Source organism: Equus caballus, chromosome 19, assembly GCF_041296265.1.
Source record: "Equus caballus isolate H_3958 breed thoroughbred chromosome 19, TB-T2T, whole genome shotgun sequence".
Lineage (NCBI taxonomy): Eukaryota > Metazoa > Chordata > Mammalia > Perissodactyla > Equidae > Equus > Equus caballus.
The window spans coordinates 17,934,836-17,953,783 of record NC_091702.1 but is presented as its reverse complement, the minus strand read 5'-3'; the positions used below and the strand labels follow the sequence as shown (position 1 = coordinate 17,953,783).

The 18,948-nt window shown below is 59.0% G+C and overlaps 2 protein-coding genes across 3 annotated transcripts; both read left to right on the top strand.

Annotated features, from left to right (window-relative positions):
- The first annotated feature begins 1,546 nt into the window (after positions 1–1,546).
- LOC138918868 (ral guanine nucleotide dissociation stimulator-like) lies at positions 1,547–5,594 on the top strand. Its single transcript, XM_070242438.1, has 6 exons — positions 1,547–1,777; positions 2,184–2,294; positions 3,234–3,427; positions 4,074–4,133; positions 4,833–5,026; positions 5,291–5,594. Exons 1-6 carry the CDS (start codon positions 1,640–1,642, stop codon positions 5,452–5,454), a joined length of 861 nt encoding a protein of 286 aa, XP_070098539.1. The 5' UTR covers positions 1,547–1,639; the 3' UTR covers positions 5,455–5,594.
- Positions 5,595–7,822: 2,228 nt separating this feature from the next.
- On the top strand, positions 7,823–11,855 carry LOC138918867 (ral guanine nucleotide dissociation stimulator-like). 2 transcript variants are annotated; one of them, XM_070242435.1, is made up of 6 exons: positions 7,823–8,037; positions 8,444–8,554; positions 9,494–9,687; positions 10,334–10,393; positions 11,094–11,287; positions 11,552–11,855. In XM_070242435.1, the coding sequence occupies exons 1-6, from the start codon at positions 7,900–7,902 to the stop codon at positions 11,713–11,715; spliced, it is 861 nt and encodes a 286-aa protein (XP_070098536.1). In that variant the 5' UTR covers positions 7,823–7,899; the 3' UTR covers positions 11,716–11,855. The 2 variants fall into 2 exon arrangements, with proteins under 2 accessions (XP_070098536.1, XP_070098537.1); XM_070242436.1 differs by lacking the exon at positions 10,334–10,393 and having other exon boundaries at positions 7,838–8,037.
- The last annotated feature ends 7,093 nt before the right edge of the window (positions 11,856–18,948 follow it).

Genomic DNA, 18,948 nt, shown 5'->3' with positions numbered 1-18,948 from the left:
TGCTCAGAACAAGGGGTGGCCAGCTTTTCAGAGCTCTTCATTGAGCTCTGGTGCGGGGGCGTGTGTGTGTGTGTGTGTGTGAGTGTGTGTGTGTTTGTGTGTGAGGGCGGTGTGGGTGTGTGGGTGTGTGGGTGTGTGAGGGTGTGGTGCGGGAAGGAGCCTGGGGCTGTTCCTTCCTGGTACCTGATGCCCCACAGTGGGCTGTGAGTAGTCACACCTATCCCCTTGCGCGTTCTCAGGGACCACTGACCACATCCAAATCTCAGTAGTGACACGGCATCGCTTTGCCGTCCTCTGTGGAATCGCTCCAGTCAGTCCACACTCAAGAGGAGGGGATTACAGCAGGAGGTCTAGACCAGGAAGTCCTGATCCCAGGTGGCCAGTGACGGGAGAAGGAGAAGACCCCAGAACTTCAATGCCTTGCCCAGAATCCCAGATGAGGAAGAAGGCGGAGCCAGGGAGGAAGCCAGCTCTGCGTCCTCAAGGCTGGGGCTCTGGCTGCACACAGGCATTCCCAGGGGCCTCTGGAGAAGGCTGTGTTGGTGGAAGTGCATACAGATCTGGAGATGGCATGGGGGTGAGGGGGAGTATTCGGCAGTGTACACGGGCGTTTGGTCAGTTCTTGTTTGAGGAGGAGCCCAGGTCCGGGGCACCCTGGATTGTAGCCCTGCCCACATCACACCCACGGTGGAGGCAGTGGCGGCCACTTTTCTGCTGAGCTCAGGCCTATGCAGTCCTGAATTGAATCTCTCACTGGAACATTGGGAAACTGAGGCCCCTAGAGGGGTAGGGAATGGCCCTCGACAGGGTGAGTCCAATGGGTAAGTGTGTGTTCTGACCTTCTAGGGCAAGACTGGGACCCCACGCGGAGGCTTGGCTTCTGAAATTAGGAACCATGAGACCTTGAGAAGCTCTTGCCAATCCCTCCCTTTTGTGGGAGCTGTTTTCTTCTTGGCCTCCACACCCTGAGCACACAACACGCGGACGCACACAAACACACACACACACGCGCATGCACACACACACAAACACACACACACACACACACACACACACATTGACCTTGGATGCAGGGATGGACTCTAGGGTGGGATCCGAAGAGAAGCAGACACAGGGCAAGTGGCAAGAGGAAGAAACACGAGGTGGGAGGCATTGCCTGCAAGTGACACCCGCCTGCAGTTTGAGAGGTATCGTCCTCTAAGGTAGGACACACGCCAGAGGACATGTCTAGCAAGTCCACGCTCCGGTCCTCCCCAGTGTGCAGACAGGAGGCCGACAGGCCCTGAGAGACACAACGGCTTATGCAGGATCCAGAAGAGGTAAGGAAGAGGACTTGTTTCTGCGTCAGTCTCAAAGCTGGGACCTCGGCCGCACCCAGACCCTCTAGGGAGCCTGTGAGACGGGTGTGTTGGTGTTCCTGGGTACGCCTACGACGTCGCATGGAGAAGGGGGGTGAGCAAGGCCATGGCCAGAGGACTGTTTGCATGGGTGGTATCTGAGGGGGGCACTCAGGTAAGGGCACTGCAGGAAATGAGGTCACTTCCTTGACAACAGACCCCAACAGACTTGGAACCCCCGCAACTAGGCAGCCACGTGCGCAAAGCCAGCTCACTTGGCTGGAGACTCTTGATAGAGAAACATGTTCTCCTGCTTTCTCCCGCCTGACCAGGGCTCTGGTTCCCAGAAAGCCCGGAGGGAGAACCTTTGGAGACGTTGTGGACGCTGGCTCAGCTCCCACGCCCCCCACCGCTGGACCTTTGGCAGGAGGTCCTCTCAGGTAACATGAGGAAGCCTAGAGGAGCCCAATCGAGGCCAGACCAGCTCCCCGAGCCCTCCCAGGGCAGCCCTCATCCCGTCCTCGTGAGTGTGGGGGCCAGAGGGACGTGTGGGCAGGATCTGCCCTTGGCCGCAGAAGGTTGGTGGGCTGGCAATAACCTGCTTTTCCCGTCACGTTCCCAAGCCAGGACAGGGCTGGCAGGACTGAAAGGGGACCCCTAAGCTGCCTCCTCATTCCAGGCCCTCAGGCTGCCGTGTGTTTCCCTCCTCGGTGGAGGTCTGTGTGGACCGTGGGGCGGGGCATGTGTGTCCAGAGTGGAGAGAGTCACAGAGGTGTGAGAGCCAGCAAAGACAGCCAGTCGGGTCTCTGAGGCTTGCCGCCTGGCTGCCGGGCACTGTCTTTCCAGAGCGTCACTCAGGAGACGGGCCAGCAGCTGAGCCACGACGCCCTCGACTCCACCACCCTGCAGGAAGGGAAGGTGCCCCACGCTGCCAAGCGAGGCCAGGGCCGGCTCAGGGTGAGTGCAGGTGCTGGGGAGACCCAAGCCCCAGGGCCCCAAGACAGCACTGAGGACCCCCAGGTCTTCGAAGGCCCTGAGACAGCCCCGGGGCTCCTGCCTGGAGCCCTGCTCCCAAAGGAATCTGAATCCCCATCTCTTCCCCCGACCTTGCCCTGCGGGCCCAGCCCCCGTCTTGGCCAGAGGAGACGGCCCTGTCCACAGAGGTGTAGCAGAGCAGAGACATTTCTAGCCCATCAGCTCACGGGCGTTCAAGAGTCCTTTTGCGTTCTGTAGAGATTTTCCTGTTTGAACTCCCATCCTCACGTGTCCATGTGGCCTGGCAATCCTTCCCCACCTTCTCCCAGTCGGACGCAGCATCCTGATGGATAGGCATGCTTTTTGCCCAACAGGACATGGGGCTCACAGGGTTCTTTCTGGTCCTCTGCCTTTGCTGTCCAGAGGAACACGTCCACGTGGCCTCTCGAGGTCAGGGCGTCGGGCCTCAGCAGGCTGCCCAACTTTCCAGAAGGGAGACCCATTAGCCCAGTGACTCAGCCCTTCACTGAACCCGCGCCTTCTGTTGCCATTTCCACAGCACCGCCCTGATCACCCTGCCTGTCCTCCCGTCCTCATCCCTCCCAGCCCACGAAAAGCCTCTGTGTTCTCCTGTCTCGAATGGGCAGTTGGTCAGCCACCCCAGGGTTGATGCTCTTCATCCAGGGAGGGGCTGTCACTCCTCTGCCAGCACAAAGACCTAGGAGACCAAGAGGTTTAATCCTTCTCCACCTCACATCCTACTTGGAATCCCGAGAATTCTTCCCTGCCCTGGGCAATGATGCCCACTTCCGGCCACAAGTCACCGCGGGCTTGGGCATTCGGTGCGACCTCCAGTCCCCGGCACTCCTGGGGCCCGCGGTGCGGCCTCTGATGGCAAGCGGCCCCTCTGTCTGACCCCAGGCTGAAAATCCATCCCCAGCGAAGAGCAAAGCGTCCCGCCTGGGGTGGACCGTCCAGGCTGGAAGGCGGCAGAAGCGAGTGGAGCACCTGGTGCCCGCCTTCCTGGAGGGCGACACCGCCTACGTCCACAGCTTCCTGTGCACGTATAGAGGTTTTGCCACCACACGACAGGTGCTGGAGCTTCTGTTTCAAAGGTGCGTGCCGTGCCCCTCCGCAGCACTGTGGGCATTCAGCCACCTACTAGCTGTGAGGCTGGGGATGTCACGGCACCTCCCCGAGCCTCGGTTTGCTCCTTGCAAGGCGGGCTGAAGAGAGGATCAGCCTCCAGGGGAGATTGTAGGGACTCAGGCAGGTGCTGCCTGCAAAGGCTTCTCGAGAAGCCTAACCCTCTGGGAGGGTCGACTGGAGCGGAGGGGCTGTGGTTGTGCTCATTGAGGATATTCCTCTTGCCTAAGGCGAAGCCTCCGCCTCGTCCCTCAGCGTGCCCGTGGCCTTCACTGAGTTGTTGTCTTCCCTTTGGAAAAGGAGATGGCAGAGCTCTTCTAGGTCTCTGACCTGGGTGAAGCCAGAGCAGCGATCCCTGGGCTGAGCCGAGGCCCCCGACCCACTCAAGCAGGAGTGAGGGGCCGGTTGGAGCTCCTTCCTTCATCACGCACACACAGAGGTCCCCACTAGGTGCAGAAAGTTTTCTAGGCACTGACCAGAATCCCGTGCGCAGAGCAGGCGACAGCCATGCCCTCCAGGGCTCCATTCTCCTTGGGAGTGAGACAGCGCCGCTAGGCTTCTCACGCAGGCCTGATCCACAGTCCAGTCCATGCGACGTCCTCCTGTGTCTTCTAGATACGGTTGTGTCCTTGCCTATGGCGATGAGGACGGCGGACCCCTAGACCAACTCAAAAAGTGAGTGGGCTTTGGAATCCCCAGAAGGGCGCCCAGCGTCCACACTTGGAGGGCAGTTGCCTGCAGCGTCCCGCTCACTCATCTGCTAGAAGCTCCCCAGCGGGTGCTCAGCTCCTGCTCAGGGGGCTCAGGGAGTGCTCCGGGGCCACATAAGCCCCTCCCTGGTCGAGATACGGGGCAGGGGAGCATGACCCTCATGGGACACCTGGTGAATCAGGCAGCACTTGGCCCAGGAGGGAAAGTTGGAGGCAAGAGGAGGGCCCTGGGAAGCATGGGCGGGAGACAATGTCCGTTGTTCCCTCACTGGTCAGATGTTCTGGGAGCACCTCCTGTGTGCCAGGGAGGGCAATGAAAAGAGGAGACTGCACCGCTCGCTGCCCTCACGCAGCTGACGTTCCAGTGGGCAGTGGGCGGAGAGATGCTCCAAGCAGTGTGTCAGGCTTCCCTGAGGCCTAGGAGAGGTGACGCCACCACGGCACAGGGCTCCCCCTTCCAAAGGCGTTTTCCTAGCCCCTCCTTGGTGCCCTGGCCTAGCTCTGCCAAGACTGCCAGATTGGAGGTGGCCGCCAAGTAGGACTGGCCCCTGGACAGCCAGGAGCGGGAGGCCCAGGAGCCCAGGCCCGCACAGGGATGCCCGGGAGGCCAGCGTGCAAGGAAAGGACCCTTCTCTGACTCTGCTGCCCACCTGTCCGTCCTCAGGGCCATCTCCTTCATTCTGGGCGCCTGGCTCCGATGGTACCCTGAGGATTTTATCCAGCCCCCAGATGTTCCCAGCCTGGAACTGCTCTTGGCCTACATCGGTCTCAATATGCCCGGCTCGGAGCTGGAGCACCGCGCCCGCGTTCTTCTTTCCCGGCTGGAGCAGCCTGAGCACACTGATGCCAAGACTGAGGGTGAGGAGGACTCGGGTGTGTGACGTGGGCGTGTGCAGAGGGGATGGCGCTGCGCCCCCCGGAGCAGAGTGTCCAGAGGCTGGGGTTCGGCTGGGAGCAAGGGGCGGGCTCAGATCACTCTTGCCAGGGACTCGAGTCTGGGAAGACTTTCGGGGACGTGGTGCTTGGACTGAGACTGCTGGATTGGCGGCAGAGGGTCCCTTTCTTTGGAATGACTTGGGCGGGCAGTCATGTTGGTGGCGTTTTCTCTTCTTCCATCTCCAGCTGCAGCTCCACCGAAAGACGCGGAGGACCCTGAAGATCCGGCACCGTCTCTCCCTCTCGGGCCCAGCCCAGCTCAGAGCCGCACAGGCATCTTGCGAGCCACAGCCGGCTCAAGACCTTCAGCAAGCACTGGCAGCATCCCAGCCACTACCCTCAGCTCCTGAGCTGCAGCCCCAGAGAATCCTCGCCTTCCCCTAGCCATGGCGTGGGTTTTAAAGTTTTGTTGTTGGTTTTTCTTTACTTAACCTTTCCCTGTATTTTATCTCGTCAGTTCAATAAAGTTTAGTTCTTGGGTTCTTTTCAATTGTTCGCTGAAGTGGCGTGAAGCAGACTCACAACGTCACACCAACGTCATCCGCATCTAGTACCCGCCCATTTTTGTCCAAGAGAAACCCTGTCCCTGGGAAGCAGTCAGTCTCCCTTCCTCCCACCGCAAGTCCCTGGTAGCCACTGAGTTTCCTTCTGTCGGACTTCGTGCGTTTCCCTCCTCCGGAGTTTGCATGGAAGTGCCAGCCTTCCAGAGGTGGCCTCCTGTGCCTGGCTGGGTCTGGTCTGAGGTGAGTGACTCCGGATGTTTGAAATTGAGATAGCGGTTTTCATTAAGAAGAAAAATCCCCCGGAGATCAAAGATTCTGTCTCAAAGAGGATGCCCCGCTATTCCCTCTTTTCACTTCCTGGGGATGGGGACCCATTGGAGGTGTGACACCAGAGCTGGAAACAGCGAGGGAAATGTCGGGGCCAGGGAGACCCCTTTCAAATCTTTCGCTTTCCTGGATGGGCCCTGGTAACGTTTTCAAAATGTGCAAATTTCAAAAATATTCTCATCGCATATGAAACACTGGCGTTTATAAGAAGCGTATCGTGGAGTAAAATATATTCCCCAAAGTTTTAACGTTTGAGATAGATAATTAATGTTAATTTGGTAAAAGAAGGACTTAAAGGTGAGTCATAAGAAACGATGCCCTCGTTCTACCAAGAAACAACTGCTCAGAACAAGGGGTGGCCAGCTTTTCAGAGCTCTTCATTGAGCTCTGGTGCGGGGGCGTGTGTGTGTGTGTGTGTGAGTGTGTGTGTGTTTGTGTGTGAGGGCGGTGTGGGTGTGTGGGTGTGTGAGGGTGTGGTGCGGGAAGGAGCCTGGGGCTGTTCCTTCCTGGTACCTGATGCCCCACAGTGGGCTGTGAGTAGTCACACCTATCCCCTTGCGCGTTCTCAGGGACCACTGACCACATCCAAATCTCAGTAGTGACACGGCATCGCTTTGCCGTCCTCTGTGGAATCGCTCCAGTCAGTCCACACTCAAGAGGAGGGGATTACAGCAGGAGGTCTAGACCAGGAAGTCCTGATCCCAGGTGGCCAGTGACGGGAGAAGGAGAAGACCCCAGAACTTCAATGCCTTGCCCAGAATCCCAGATGAGGAAGAAGGCGGAGCCAGGGAGGAAGCCAGCTCTGCGTCCTCAAGGCTGGGGCTCTGGCTGCACACAGGCATTCCCAGGGGCCTCTGGAGAAGGCTGTGTTGGTGGAAGTGCATACAGATCTGGAGATGGCATGGGGGTGAGGGGGAGTATTCGGCAGTGTACACGGGCGTTTGGTCAGTTCTTGTTTGAGGAGGAGCCCAGGTCCGGGGCACCCTGGATTGTAGCCCTGCCCACATCACACCCACGGTGGAGGCAGTGGCGGCCACTTTTCTGCTGAGCTCAGGCCTATGCAGTCCTGAATTGAATCTCTCACTGGAACATTGGGAAACTGAGGCCCCTAGAGGGGTAGGGAATGGCCCTCGACAGGGTGAGTCCAATGGGTAAGTGTGTGTTCTGACCTTCTAGGGCAAGACTGGGACCCCACGCGGAGGCTTGGCTTCTGAAATTAGGAACCATGAGACCTTGAGAAGCTCTTGCCAATCCCTCCCTTTTGTGGGAGCTGTTTTCTTCTTGGCCTCCACACCCTGAGCACACAACACGCGGACGCACACAAACACACACACACACGCGCATGCACACACACACAAACACACACACACACACACACACACATTGACCTTGGATGCAGGGATGGACTCTAGGGTGGGATCCGAAGAGAAGCAGACACAGGGCAAGTGGCAAGAGGAAGAAACACGAGGTGGGAGGCATTGCCTGCAAGTGACACCCGCCTGCAGTTTGAGAGGTATCGTCCTCTAAGGTAGGACACACGCCAGAGGACATGTCTAGCAAGTCCACGCTCCGGTCCTCCCCAGTGTGCAGACAGGAGGCCGACAGGCCCTGAGAGACACAACGGCTTATGCAGGATCCAGAAGAGGTAAGGAAGAGGACTTGTTTCTGCGTCAGTCTCAAAGCTGGGACCTCGGCCGCACCCAGACCCTCTAGGGAGCCTGTGAGACGGGTGTGTTGGTGTTCCTGGGTACGCCTACGACGTCGCATGGAGAAGGGGGGTGAGCAAGGCCATGGCCAGAGGACTGTTTGCATGGGTGGTATCTGAGGGGGGCACTCAGGTAAGGGCACTGCAGGAAATGAGGTCACTTCCTTGACAACAGACCCCAACAGACTTGGAACCCCCGCAACTAGGCAGCCACGTGCGCAAAGCCAGCTCACTTGGCTGGAGACTCTTGATAGAGAAACATGTTCTCCTGCTTTCTCCCGCCTGACCAGGGCTCTGGTTCCCAGAAAGCCCGCAGGGAGAACCTTTGGAGACGTTGTGGACGCTGGCTCAGCTCCCACGCCCCCCACCGCTGGACCTTTGGCAGGAGGTCCTCTCAGGTAACATGAGGAAGCCTAGAGCAGCCCAATCGAGGCCAGACCAGCTCCCCGAGCCCTCCCAGGGCAGCCCTCATCCCGTCCTCGTGAGTGTGGGGGCCAGAGGGACGTGTGGGCAGGATCTGCCCTTGGCCGCAGAAGGTTGGTGGGCTGGCAATAACCTGCTTTTCCCGTCACGTTCCCAAGCCAGGACAGGGCTGGCAGGACTGAAAGGGGACCCCTAAGCTGCCTCCTCATTCCAGGCCCTCAGGCTGCCGTGTGTTTCCCTCCTCGGTGGAGGTCTGTGTGGACCGTGGGGCGGGGTATGTGTGTCCAGAGTGGAGAGAGTCACAGAGGTGTGAGAGCCAGCAAAGACAGCCAGTCGGGTCTCTGAGGCTTGCCGCCTGGCTGCCGGGCACTGTCTTTCCAGAGCGTCACTCAGGAGACGGGCCAGCAGCTGAGCCACGACGCCCTCGACTCCACCACCCTGCAGGAAGGGAAGGTGCCCCACGCTGCCAAGCGAGGCCAGGGCCGGCTCAGGGTGAGTGCAGGTGCTGGGGAGACCCAAGCCCCAGGGCCCCAAGACAGCACTGAGGACCCCCAGGTCTTCGAAGGCCCTGAGACAGCCCCGGGGCTCCTGCCTGGAGCCCTGCTCCCAAAGGAATCTGAATCCCCATCTCTTCCCCCGACCTTGCCCTGCGGGCCCAGCCCCCGTCTTGGCCAGAGGAGACGGCCCTGTCCACAGAGGTGTAGCAGAGCAGAGACATTTCTAGCCCATCAGCTCACGGGCGTTCAAGAGTCCTTTTGCGTTCTGTAGAGATTTTCCTGTTTGAACTCCCATCCTCACGTGTCCATGTGGCCTGGCAATCCTTCCCCACCTTCTCCCAGTCGGACGCAGCATCCTGATGGATAGGCATGCTTTTTGCCCAACAGGACATGGGGCTCACAGGGTTCTTTCTGGTCCTCTGCCTTTGCTGTCCAGAGGAACACGTCCACGTGGCCTCTCGAGGTCAGGGCGTCGGGCCTCAGCAGGCTGCCCAACTTTCCAGAAGGGAGACCCATTAGCCCAGTGACTCAGCCCTTCACTGAACCCGCACCTTCTGTTGCCATTTCCACAGCACCGCCCTGATCACCCTGCCTGTCCTCCCGTCCTCATCCCTCCCAGCCCACGAAAAGCCTCTGTGTTCTCCTGTCTCGAATGGGCAGTTGGTCAGCCACCCCAGGGTTGATGCTCTTCATCCAGGGAGGGGCTGTCACTCCTCTGCCAGCACAAAGACCTAGGAGACCAAGAGGTTTAATCCTTCTCCACCTCACATCCTACTTGGAATCCCGAGAATTCTTCCCTGCCCTGGGCAATGATGCCCACTTCCGGCCACAAGTCACCGCGGGCTTGGGCATTCGGTGCGACCTCCAGTCCCCGGCACTCCTGGGGCCCGCGGTGCGGCCTCTGATGGCAAGCGGCCCCTCTGTCTGACCCCAGGCTGAAAATCCATCCCCAGCGAAGAGCAAAGCGTCCCGCCTGGGGTGGACCGTCCAGGCTGGAACGCGGCAGAAGCGAGTGGAGCACCTGGTGCCCGCCTTCCTGGAGGGCGACACCGCCTACGTCCACAGCTTCCTGTGCACGTATAGAGGTTTTGCCACCACACGACAGGTGCTGGAGCTTCTGTTTCAAAGGTGCGTGCCGTGCCCCTCCGCAGCACTGTGGGCATTCAGCCACCTACTAGCTGTGAGGCTGGGGATGTCACGGCACCTCCCCGAGCCTCGGTTTGCTCCTTGCAAGGCGGGCTGAAGAGAGGATCAGCCTCCAGGGGAGATTGTAGGGACTCAGGCAGGTGCTGCCTGCAAAGGCTTCTCGAGAAGCCTAACCCTCTGGGAGGGTCGACTGGAGCGGAGGGGCTGTGGTTGTGCTCATTGAGGATATTCCTCTTGCCTAAGGCGAAGCCTCCGCCTCGTCCCTCAGCGTGCCCGTGGCCTTCACTGAGTTGTTGTCTTCCCTTTGGAAAAGGAGATGGCAGAGCTCTTCTAGGTCTCTGACCTGGGTGAAGCCAGAGCAGCGATCCCTGGGCTGAGCCGAGGCCCCCGACCCACTCTAGCAGGAGTGAGGGGCCGGTTGGAGCTCCTTCCTTCATCACGCACACACAGTGGTCCCCACTAGGTGCAGAAAGTTTTCTAGGCACTGACCAGAATCCCGTGCGCAGAGCAGGCGACAGCCATGCCCTCCAGGGCTCCATTCTCCTTGGGAGTGAGACAGCGCCGCTAGGCTTCTCATGCAGGCCTGATCCACAGTCCAGTCCATGCGACGTCCTCCTGTGTCTTCTAGATACGGTTGTGTCCTTGCCTATGGCGATGAGGACGGCGGACCCCTAGACCAACTCAAAAAGTGAGTGGGCTTTGGAATCCCTAGGAGGGCGCCCAGCGTCCACACTTGGAGGGCAGTTGCCTGCAGCGTCCCGCTCACTCATCTGCTAGAAGCTCCCCAGCGGGTGCTCAGCTCCTGCTCAGGGGGCTCAGGGAGTGCTCCGGGGCCACATAAGCCCCTCCCTGGTCGAGATACGGGGCAGGGGAGCATGACCCTCATGGGACACCTGGTGAATCAGGCAGCACGTAGGCCCAGGAGGGAAAGTTGGAGGCAAGAGGAGGGCCCTGGGAAGCATGGGCGGGAGACAATGTCCGTTGTTCCCTCACTGGTCAGATGTTCTGGGAGCACCTCCTGTGTGCCAGGGAGGGCAATGAAAAGAGGAGACTGCACCGCTCGCTGCCCTCACGCAGCTGACGTTCCAGTGGGCAGTGGGCGGAGAGATGCTCCAAGCAGTGTGTCAGGCTTCCCTGAGGCCTAGGAGAGGTGACGCCACCACGGCACAGGGCTCCCCCTTCCAAAGGCGTTTTCCTAGCCCCTCCTTGGTGCCCTGGCCTAGCTCTGCCAAGACTGCCAGATTGGAGGTGGCCGCCAAGTAGGACTGGCCCCTGGACAGCCAGGAGCGGGAGGCCCAGGAGCCCAGGCCCGCACAGGGATGCCCGGGAGGCCAGCGTGCAAGGAAAGGACCCTTCTCTGACTCTGCTGCCCACCTGTCCGTCCTCAGGGCCATCTCCTTCATTCTGGGCGCCTGGCTCCGATGGTACCCTGAGGATTTTATCCAGCCCCCAGATGTTCCCAGCCTGGAACTGCTCTTGGCCTACATCGGTCTCAATATGCCCGGCTCGGAGCTGGAGCACCGCGCCCGCGTTCTTCTTTCCCGGCTGGAGCAGCCTGAGCACACTGATGCCAAGACTGAGGGTGAGGAGGACTCGGGTGTGTGACGTGGGCGTGTGCAGAGGGGATGGCGCTGCGCCCCCCGGAGCAGAGTGTCCAGAGGCTGGGGTTCGGCTGGGAGCAAGGGGCGAGCTCAGATCACTCTTGCCAGGGACTGGAGTCTGGGAAGACTTTCGGGGGCGTGGTGCTTGGACTGAGACTGCTGGATTGGCGGCAGAGGGTCCCTTTCTTTGGAATGACTTGGGCGGGCAGTCATGTTGGTGGCGTTTTCTCTTCTTCCATCTCCAGCTGCAGCTCCACCGAAAGACGCGGAAGACCCTGAAGATCCGGCACCGTCTCTCCCTCTCGGGCCCAGCCCAGCTCAGAGCCGCACAGGCATCTTGCGAGCCACAGCCGGCTCAAGACCTTCAGCAAGCACTGGCAGCATCCCAGCCACTACCCTCAGCTCCTGAGCTGCAGCCCCAGAGAATCCTCGCCTTCCCCTAGCCATGGCGTGGGTTTTAAAGTTTTGTTTTTGGTTTTTCTTTACTTAACCTTTCCCTGTATTTTATCTCGTCAGTTCAATAAAGTTTAGTTCTTGGGTTCTTTTCAATTGTTCGCTGAAGTGGCGTGAAGCAGACTCACAACGTCACACCAACGTCATCCGCATCTAGTACCCGCCCATTTTTGTCCAAGAGAAACCCTGTCCCTGGGAAGCAGTCAGTCTCCCTTCCTCCCACCGCAAGTCCCTGGTAGCCACTGAGTTTCCTTCTGTCGGACTCCGTGCGTTTCCCTCCTCCGGAGTTTGCATGGAAGTGCCAGCCTTCCAGAGGTGGCCTCCTGTGCCTGGCTGGGTCTGGTCTGAGGTGAGTGACTCCGGATGTTTGAAATTGAGATAGCGGTTTTCATTAAGAAGAAAAATCCCCCGCAGATCAAAGATTCTGTCTCAAAGAGGATGCCCCGCTATTCCCTCTTTTCACTTCCTGGGGATGGGGACCCATTGGAGGTGTGACACCAGAGCTGGAAACAGCGAGGGAAATGTCGGGGCCAGGGAGACCCCTTTCAAATCTTTCGCTTTCCTGGATGGGCCCTGGTAACGTTTTCAAAATGTGCAAATTTCAAAAATATTCTCATCGCATATGAAACACTGGCGTTTATAAGAAGCGTATCGTGGAGTAAAATATATTCCCCAAAGTTTTAACGTTTGAGATAGATAATTAATGTTAATTTGGTAAAAGAATGACTTAAAGATGAGTCATAAGAAACGATGCCCTCGTTCTACCAAGAAACAACTGCCCAGAACAAGGGGTGGCCAGCTTTTCAGAGCTCTTCATTGAGCTCTGGTGCGGGGGCGTGTGTGTGTGTTGCGTGAGAGTGTGTGTGTGCGTGTGTGTGTGTGTGAGGGCGGTGTGGGTGTGTGGGTGTGTGAGGGTGTGGTGCGGGAAGGAGCCTGGGGCTGTTCCTTCCTGGTACCTGATGCCCCACAGTGGGCTGTGAGTAGTCACACCTATCCCCTTGCGCGTTCTCAGGGACCACTGACCACATCCAAATCTCAGTAGTGACACGGCATCGCTTTGCCGTCCTCTGTGGAATCGCTCCAGTCAGTCCACACTCAAGAGGAGGGGATTACAGCAGGAGGTCTAGACCAGGAAGTCCTGATCCCAGGTGGCCAGTGACGGGAGAAGGAGAAGACCCCAGAACTTCAATGCCTTGCCCAGAATCCCAGATGAGGAAGAAGGCGGAGCCAGGGAGGAAGCCAGCTCTGCGTCCTCAAGGCTGGGGCTCTGGCTGCACACAGGCATTCCCAGGGGCCTCTGGAGAAGGCTGTGTTGGTGGAAGTGCATACAGATCTGGAGATGGCATGGGGGTGAGGGGGAGTATTCGGCAGTGTACACGGGCATTTGGTCAGTTCTTGTTTGAGGAGGAGCCCAGGTCTGGGGCACCCTGGATTGTAGCCCTGCCCACATCACACTCACGGTGGAGGCAGTGGCGGCCACTTTTCTGCTGAGCTCAGGCCTATGCAGTCCTGAATTGAATCTCTCACTGGAACATTGGGAAACTGAGGCCCCTAGAGGGGTAGGGAATGGCCCTCGACAGGGTGAGTCCAATGGGTAAGTGTGTGTTCTGACCTTCTAGGGCAAGACTGGGACCCCACGCGGAGGCTTGGCTTCTGAAATTAGGAACCATGAGACCTTGAGAAGCTCTTGCCAATCCCTCCCTTTTGTGGGAGCTGTTTTCTTCTTGGCCTCCACAACCTGAGCACACAACACGCGGACGCACACAAACACACACACACACGCGCATGCACACACACACAAACACACACACACACACACACACACACACATTGACCTTGGATGCAAGGATGGACTCTAGGGTGGGATCCGAAGAGAAGCAGACACAGGGCAAGTGGCAAGAGGAAGAAACACGAGGTGGGGGGCATTGCCTGCAAGTGACACCCGCCTGCAGTTTGAGAGGTATCGTCCTCTAAGGTAGGACACACGCCAGAGGACATGTCTAGCAAGTCCACGCTCCGGTCCTCCCCAGTGTGCAGACAGGAGGCCGACAGGCCCTGAGAGACACAACGGCTTATGCAGGATCCAGAAGAGGTAAGGAAGAGGACTTGTTTCTGCGTCAGTCTCAAAGCTGGGACCTCGGCCGCACCCAGACCCTCTAGGGAGCCTGTGAGACGGGTGTGTTGGTGTTCCTGGGTACGCCTACGACGTCGCATGGAGAAGGGGGGTGAGCAAGGCCATGGCCAGAGGACTGTTTGCATGGGTGGTATCTGAGGGGGGCACTCAGGTAAGGGCACTGCAGGAAATGAGGTCACTTCCTTGACAACAGACCCCAACAGACTTGGAACCCCCGCAACTAGGCAGCCACGTGCGCAAAGCCAGCTCACTTGGCTGGAGACTCTTGATAGAGAAACATGTTCTCCTGCTTTCTCCCGCCTGACCAGGGCTCTGGTTCCCAGAAAGCCCGCAGGGAGAACCTTTGGAGACGTTGTGGACGCTGGCTCAGCTCCAACGCCCCCCACGGCTGGACCTTTGGCAGGAGGTCCTCTCAGGTAACATGAGGAAGCCTAGAGCAGCCCAATCGAGGCCAGACCAGCTCCCCGAGCCCTCCCAGGGCAGCCCTCATCCCGTCCTCGTGAGTGTGGGGGCCAGAGGGACGTGTGGGCAGGATCTGCCCTTGGCCGCAGAAGGTTGGTGGGCTGGCAATAACCTGCTTTTCCCGTCACGTTCCCAAGCCAGGACAGGGCTGGCAGGACTGAAAGGGGACCCCTAAGCTGCCTCCTCATTCCAGGCCCTCAGGCTGCCGTGTGTTTCCCTCCTCGGTGGAGGTCTGTGTGGACCGTGGGGCGGGGCATGTGTGTCCAGAGTGGAGAGAGTCACAGAGGTGTGAGAGCCAGCAAAGACAGCCAGTCGGGTCTCTGAGGCTTGCCGCCTGGCTGCCGGGCACTGTCTTTCCAGAGCGTCACTCAGGAGACGGGCCAGCAGCTGAGCCACGACGCCCTCGACTCCACCACCCTGCAGGAAGGGAAGGTGCCCCACGCTGCCAAGCGAGGCCAGGGCCGGCTCAGGGTGAGTGCAGGTGCTGGGGAGACCCAAGCCCCAGGGCCCCAAGACAGCACTGAGGACCCCCAGGTCTTCGAAGGCCCTGAGACAGCCCCGGGGCTCCTGCCTGGAGCCCTGCTCCCAAAGGAATCTGAATCCCCATCTCTTCCCCCGACCTTGCCCTGCGGGCCCAGCCCCCGTCTTGGCCAGAGGAGACGGCCCTGTCCACAGAGGTGTAGCAGAGCAGAGACATTTCTAGCCCATCAGCTCACGGGCGTTCAAGAGTCCTTTTGCGTTCTGTAGAGATTTTCCTGTTTGAACTCCCATCCTCACGTGTCCATGTGGCCTGGCAATCCTTCCCCACCTTCTCCCAGTCGGACGCAGCATCCTGATGGATAGGCATGCTTTTTGCCCAACAGGACATGGGGCTCACAGGGTTCTTTCTGGTCCTCTGCCTTTGCTGTCCAGAGGAACACGTCCACGTGGCCTCTCGAGGTCAGGGCGTCGGGCCTCAGCAGGCTGCCCAACTTTCCAGAAGGGAGACCCATTAGCCCAGTGACTCAGCCCTTCACTGAACCCGCACCTTCTGTTGCCATTTCCACAGCACCGCCCTGATCACCCTGCCTGTCCTCCCGTCCTCATCCCTCCCAGCCCACGAAAAGCCTCTGTGTTCTCCTGTCTCGAATGGGCAGTTGGTCAGCCACCCCAGGGTTGATGCTCTTCATCCAGGGAGGGGCTGTCACTCCTCTGCCAGCACAAAGACCTAGGAGACCAAGAGGTTTAATCCTTCTCCACCTCACATCCTACTTGGAATCCCGAGAATTCTTCCCTGCCCTGGGCAATGATGCCCACTTGGGGCCACAAGTCACCGCGGGCTTGGGCATTCGGAGTGACCTCCAGTCCCCGGCACTCCTGGGGCCCGCGGTGCGGCCTCTGATGGCAAGCGGCCCCTCTGTCTGACCCCAGGCTGAAAATCCATCCCCAGCGAAGAGCAAAGCGTCCCGCCTGGTGTGGACCGTCCAGGCTGGAACGCGGCAGAAGCGAGTGGAGCACCTGGTGCCCGCCTTCCTGGAGGGCGACACCGCCTACGTCCACAGGTTCCTGTGCACATATAGAGGTTTTGCCACCACACGACAGGTGCTGGAGCTTCTGTTTCAAAGGTGCGTGCCGTGCCCCTCCGCAGCACTGTGGGCATTCAGCCACCTACTAGCTGTGAGGCTGGGGATGTCACGGCACCTCCCCGAGCCTCGGTTTGCTCCTTGCAAGGCGGGCTGAAGAGAGGATCAGCCTCCAGGGGAGATTGTAGGGACTCAGGCAGGTGCTGCCTGCAAAGGCTTCTCGAGAAGCCTAACCCTCTGGGAGGGTCGACTGGAGCGGAGGGGCTGTGGTTGTGCTCATTGAGGATATTCCTCTTGCCTAAGGCGAAGCCTCCGCCTCGTCCCTCAGCGTGCCCGTGGCCTTCACTGAGTTGTTGTCTTCCCTTTGGAAAAGGAGATGGCAGAGCTCTTCTAGGTCTCTGACCTGGGTGAAGCCAGAGCAGCGATCCCTGGGCTGAGCCGAGGCCCCCGACCCACTCAAGCAGGAGTGAGGGGCCGGTTGGAGCTCCTTCCTTCATCACGCACACACAGAGGTCCCCACTAGGTGCAGAAAGTTTTCTAGGCACTGACCAGAATCCCGTGCGCAGAGCAGGCGACAGCCATGCCCTCCAGGGCTCCATTCTCCTTGGGAGTGAGACAGCGCCGCTAGGCTTCTCACGCAGGCCTGATCCACAGTCCAGTCCATGCGACGTCCTCCTGTGTCTTCTAGATACGGTTGTGTCCTTGCCTATGGCGATGAGGACGGCGGACCCCTAGACCAACTCAAAAAGTGAGTGGGCTTTGGAATCCCTAGGAGGGCGCCCAGCGTCCACACTTGGAGGGCAGTTGCCTGCAGCGTCCCGCTCACTCATCTGCTAGAAGCTCCCCAGCGGGTGCTCAGCTCCTGCTCAGGGGGCTCAGGGAGTGCTCCGGGGCCACATAAGCCCCTCCCTGGTCGAGATACGGGGCAGGGGAGCATGACCCTCATGGGACACCTGGTGAATCAGGCAGCACTTGGCCCAGGAGGGAAAGTTGGAGGCAAGAGGAGGGCCCTGGGAAGCATGGGCGGGAGACAATGTCCGTTGTTCCCTCACTGGTCAGATGTTCTGGGAGCACCTCCTGTGTGCCAGGGAGGGCAATGAAAAGAGGAGACTGCACCGCTCGCTGCCCTCACGCAGCTGACGTTCCAGTGGGCAGTGGGCGGAGAGATGCTCCAAGCAGTGTGTCAGGCTTCCCTGAGGCCTAGGAGAGGTGACGCCACCACGGCACAGGGCTCCCCCTTCCAAAGGCGTTTTCCTAGCCCCTCCTTGGTGCCCTGGCCTAGCTCTGCCAAGACTGCCAGATTGGAGGTGGCCGCCAAGTAGGACTGGCCCCTGGACAGCCAGGAGCGGGAGGCCCAGGAGCCCAGGCCCGCACAGGGATGCCCGGGAGGCCAGCGTGCAAGGAAAGGACCCTTCTCTGACTCTGCTGCCCACCTGTCCGTCCTCAGGGCCATCTCCTTCATTCTGGGCGCCTGGCTCCGATGGTACCCTGAGGATTTTATCCAGCCCCCAGATGTTCCCAGCCTGGAACTGCTCTTGGCCTACATCGGTCTCAATATGCCCGGCTCGGAGCTGGAGCACCGCGCCCGCGTTCTTCTTTCCCGGCTGGAGCAGCCTGAGCACACTGATGCCAAGACTGAGGGTGAGGAGGACTCGGGTGTGTGACGTGGGCGTGTGCAGAGGGGATGGCGCTGCGCCCCCCGGAGCAGAGTGTCCAGAGGCTGGGGTTCGGCTGGGAGCAAGGGGCGGGCTCAGATCACTCTTGCCAGGGACTGGAGTCTGGGAAGACTTTCGGGGGCGTGGTGCTTGGACTGAGACTGCTGGATTGGCGGCAGAGGGTCCCTTTCTTTGGAATGACTTGGGCGGGCAGTCATGTTGGTGGCGTTTTCTCTTCTTCCATCTCCAGCTGCAGCTCCACCGAAAGACGCGGAAGACCCTGAAGATCCGGCACCGTCTCTCCCTCTCGGGCCCAGCCCAGCTCAGAGCCGCACAGGCATCTTGCGAGCCACAGCCGGCTCAAGACCTTCAGCAAGCACTGGCAGCATCCCAGCCACTACCCTCAGCTCCTGAGCTGCAGCCCCAGAGAATCCTCGCCTTCCCCTAGCCATGGCGTGGGTTTTAAAGTTTTGTTGTTGGTTTTTCTTTACTTAACCTTTCCCTGTATTTTATCTCGTCAGTTCAATAAAGTTTAGTTCTTGGGTTCTTTTCAATTGTTCGCTGAAGTGGCGTGAAGCAGACTCACAACGTCACACCAACGTCATCCGCATCTAGTACCCGCCCATTTTTGTCCAAGAGAAACCCTGTCCCTGGGAAGCAGTCAGTCTCCCTTCCTCCCACCGCAAGTCCCTGGTAGCCACTGAGTTTCCTTCTGTCGGACTCCGTGCGTTTCCCTCCTCCGGAGTTTGCATGGAAGTGCCAGCCTTCCAGAGGTGGCCTCCTGTGCCTGGCTGGGTCTGGTCTGAGGTGAGTGACTCCGGATGTTTGAAATTGAGATAGCGGTTTTCATTAAGAAGAAAAATCCCCCGGAGATCAAAGATTCTGTCTCAAAGAGGATGCCCCGCTATTCCCTCTTTTCACTTCCTGGGGATGGGGACCCATTGGAGGTGTGACACCAGAGCTGGAAACAGCGAGGGAAATGTCGGGGCCAGGGAGACCCCTTTCAAATCTTTCGCTTTCCTGGATGGGCCCTGGTAACGTTTTCAAAATGTGCAAATTTCAAAAATATTCTCATCGCATATGAAACACTGGCGTTTATAAGAAGCGTATCGTGGAGTAAAATATATTCCCCAAAGTTTTAACGTTTGAGATAGATAATTAATGTTAATTTGGTAAAAGAATGACTTAAAGATGAGTCATAAGAAACGATGCCCTCGTTCTACCAAGAAACAACTGCCCAGAACAAGGGGTGGCCAGCTTTTCAGAGCTCTTCATTGAGCTCTGGTGCGGGGGCGTGTGTGTGTGTGTGTTTGTGTGTGAGGGCGGTGTGGGTGTGTGGGTGTGTGAGGGTGTGGTGCGGGAAGGAGCCTGGGGCT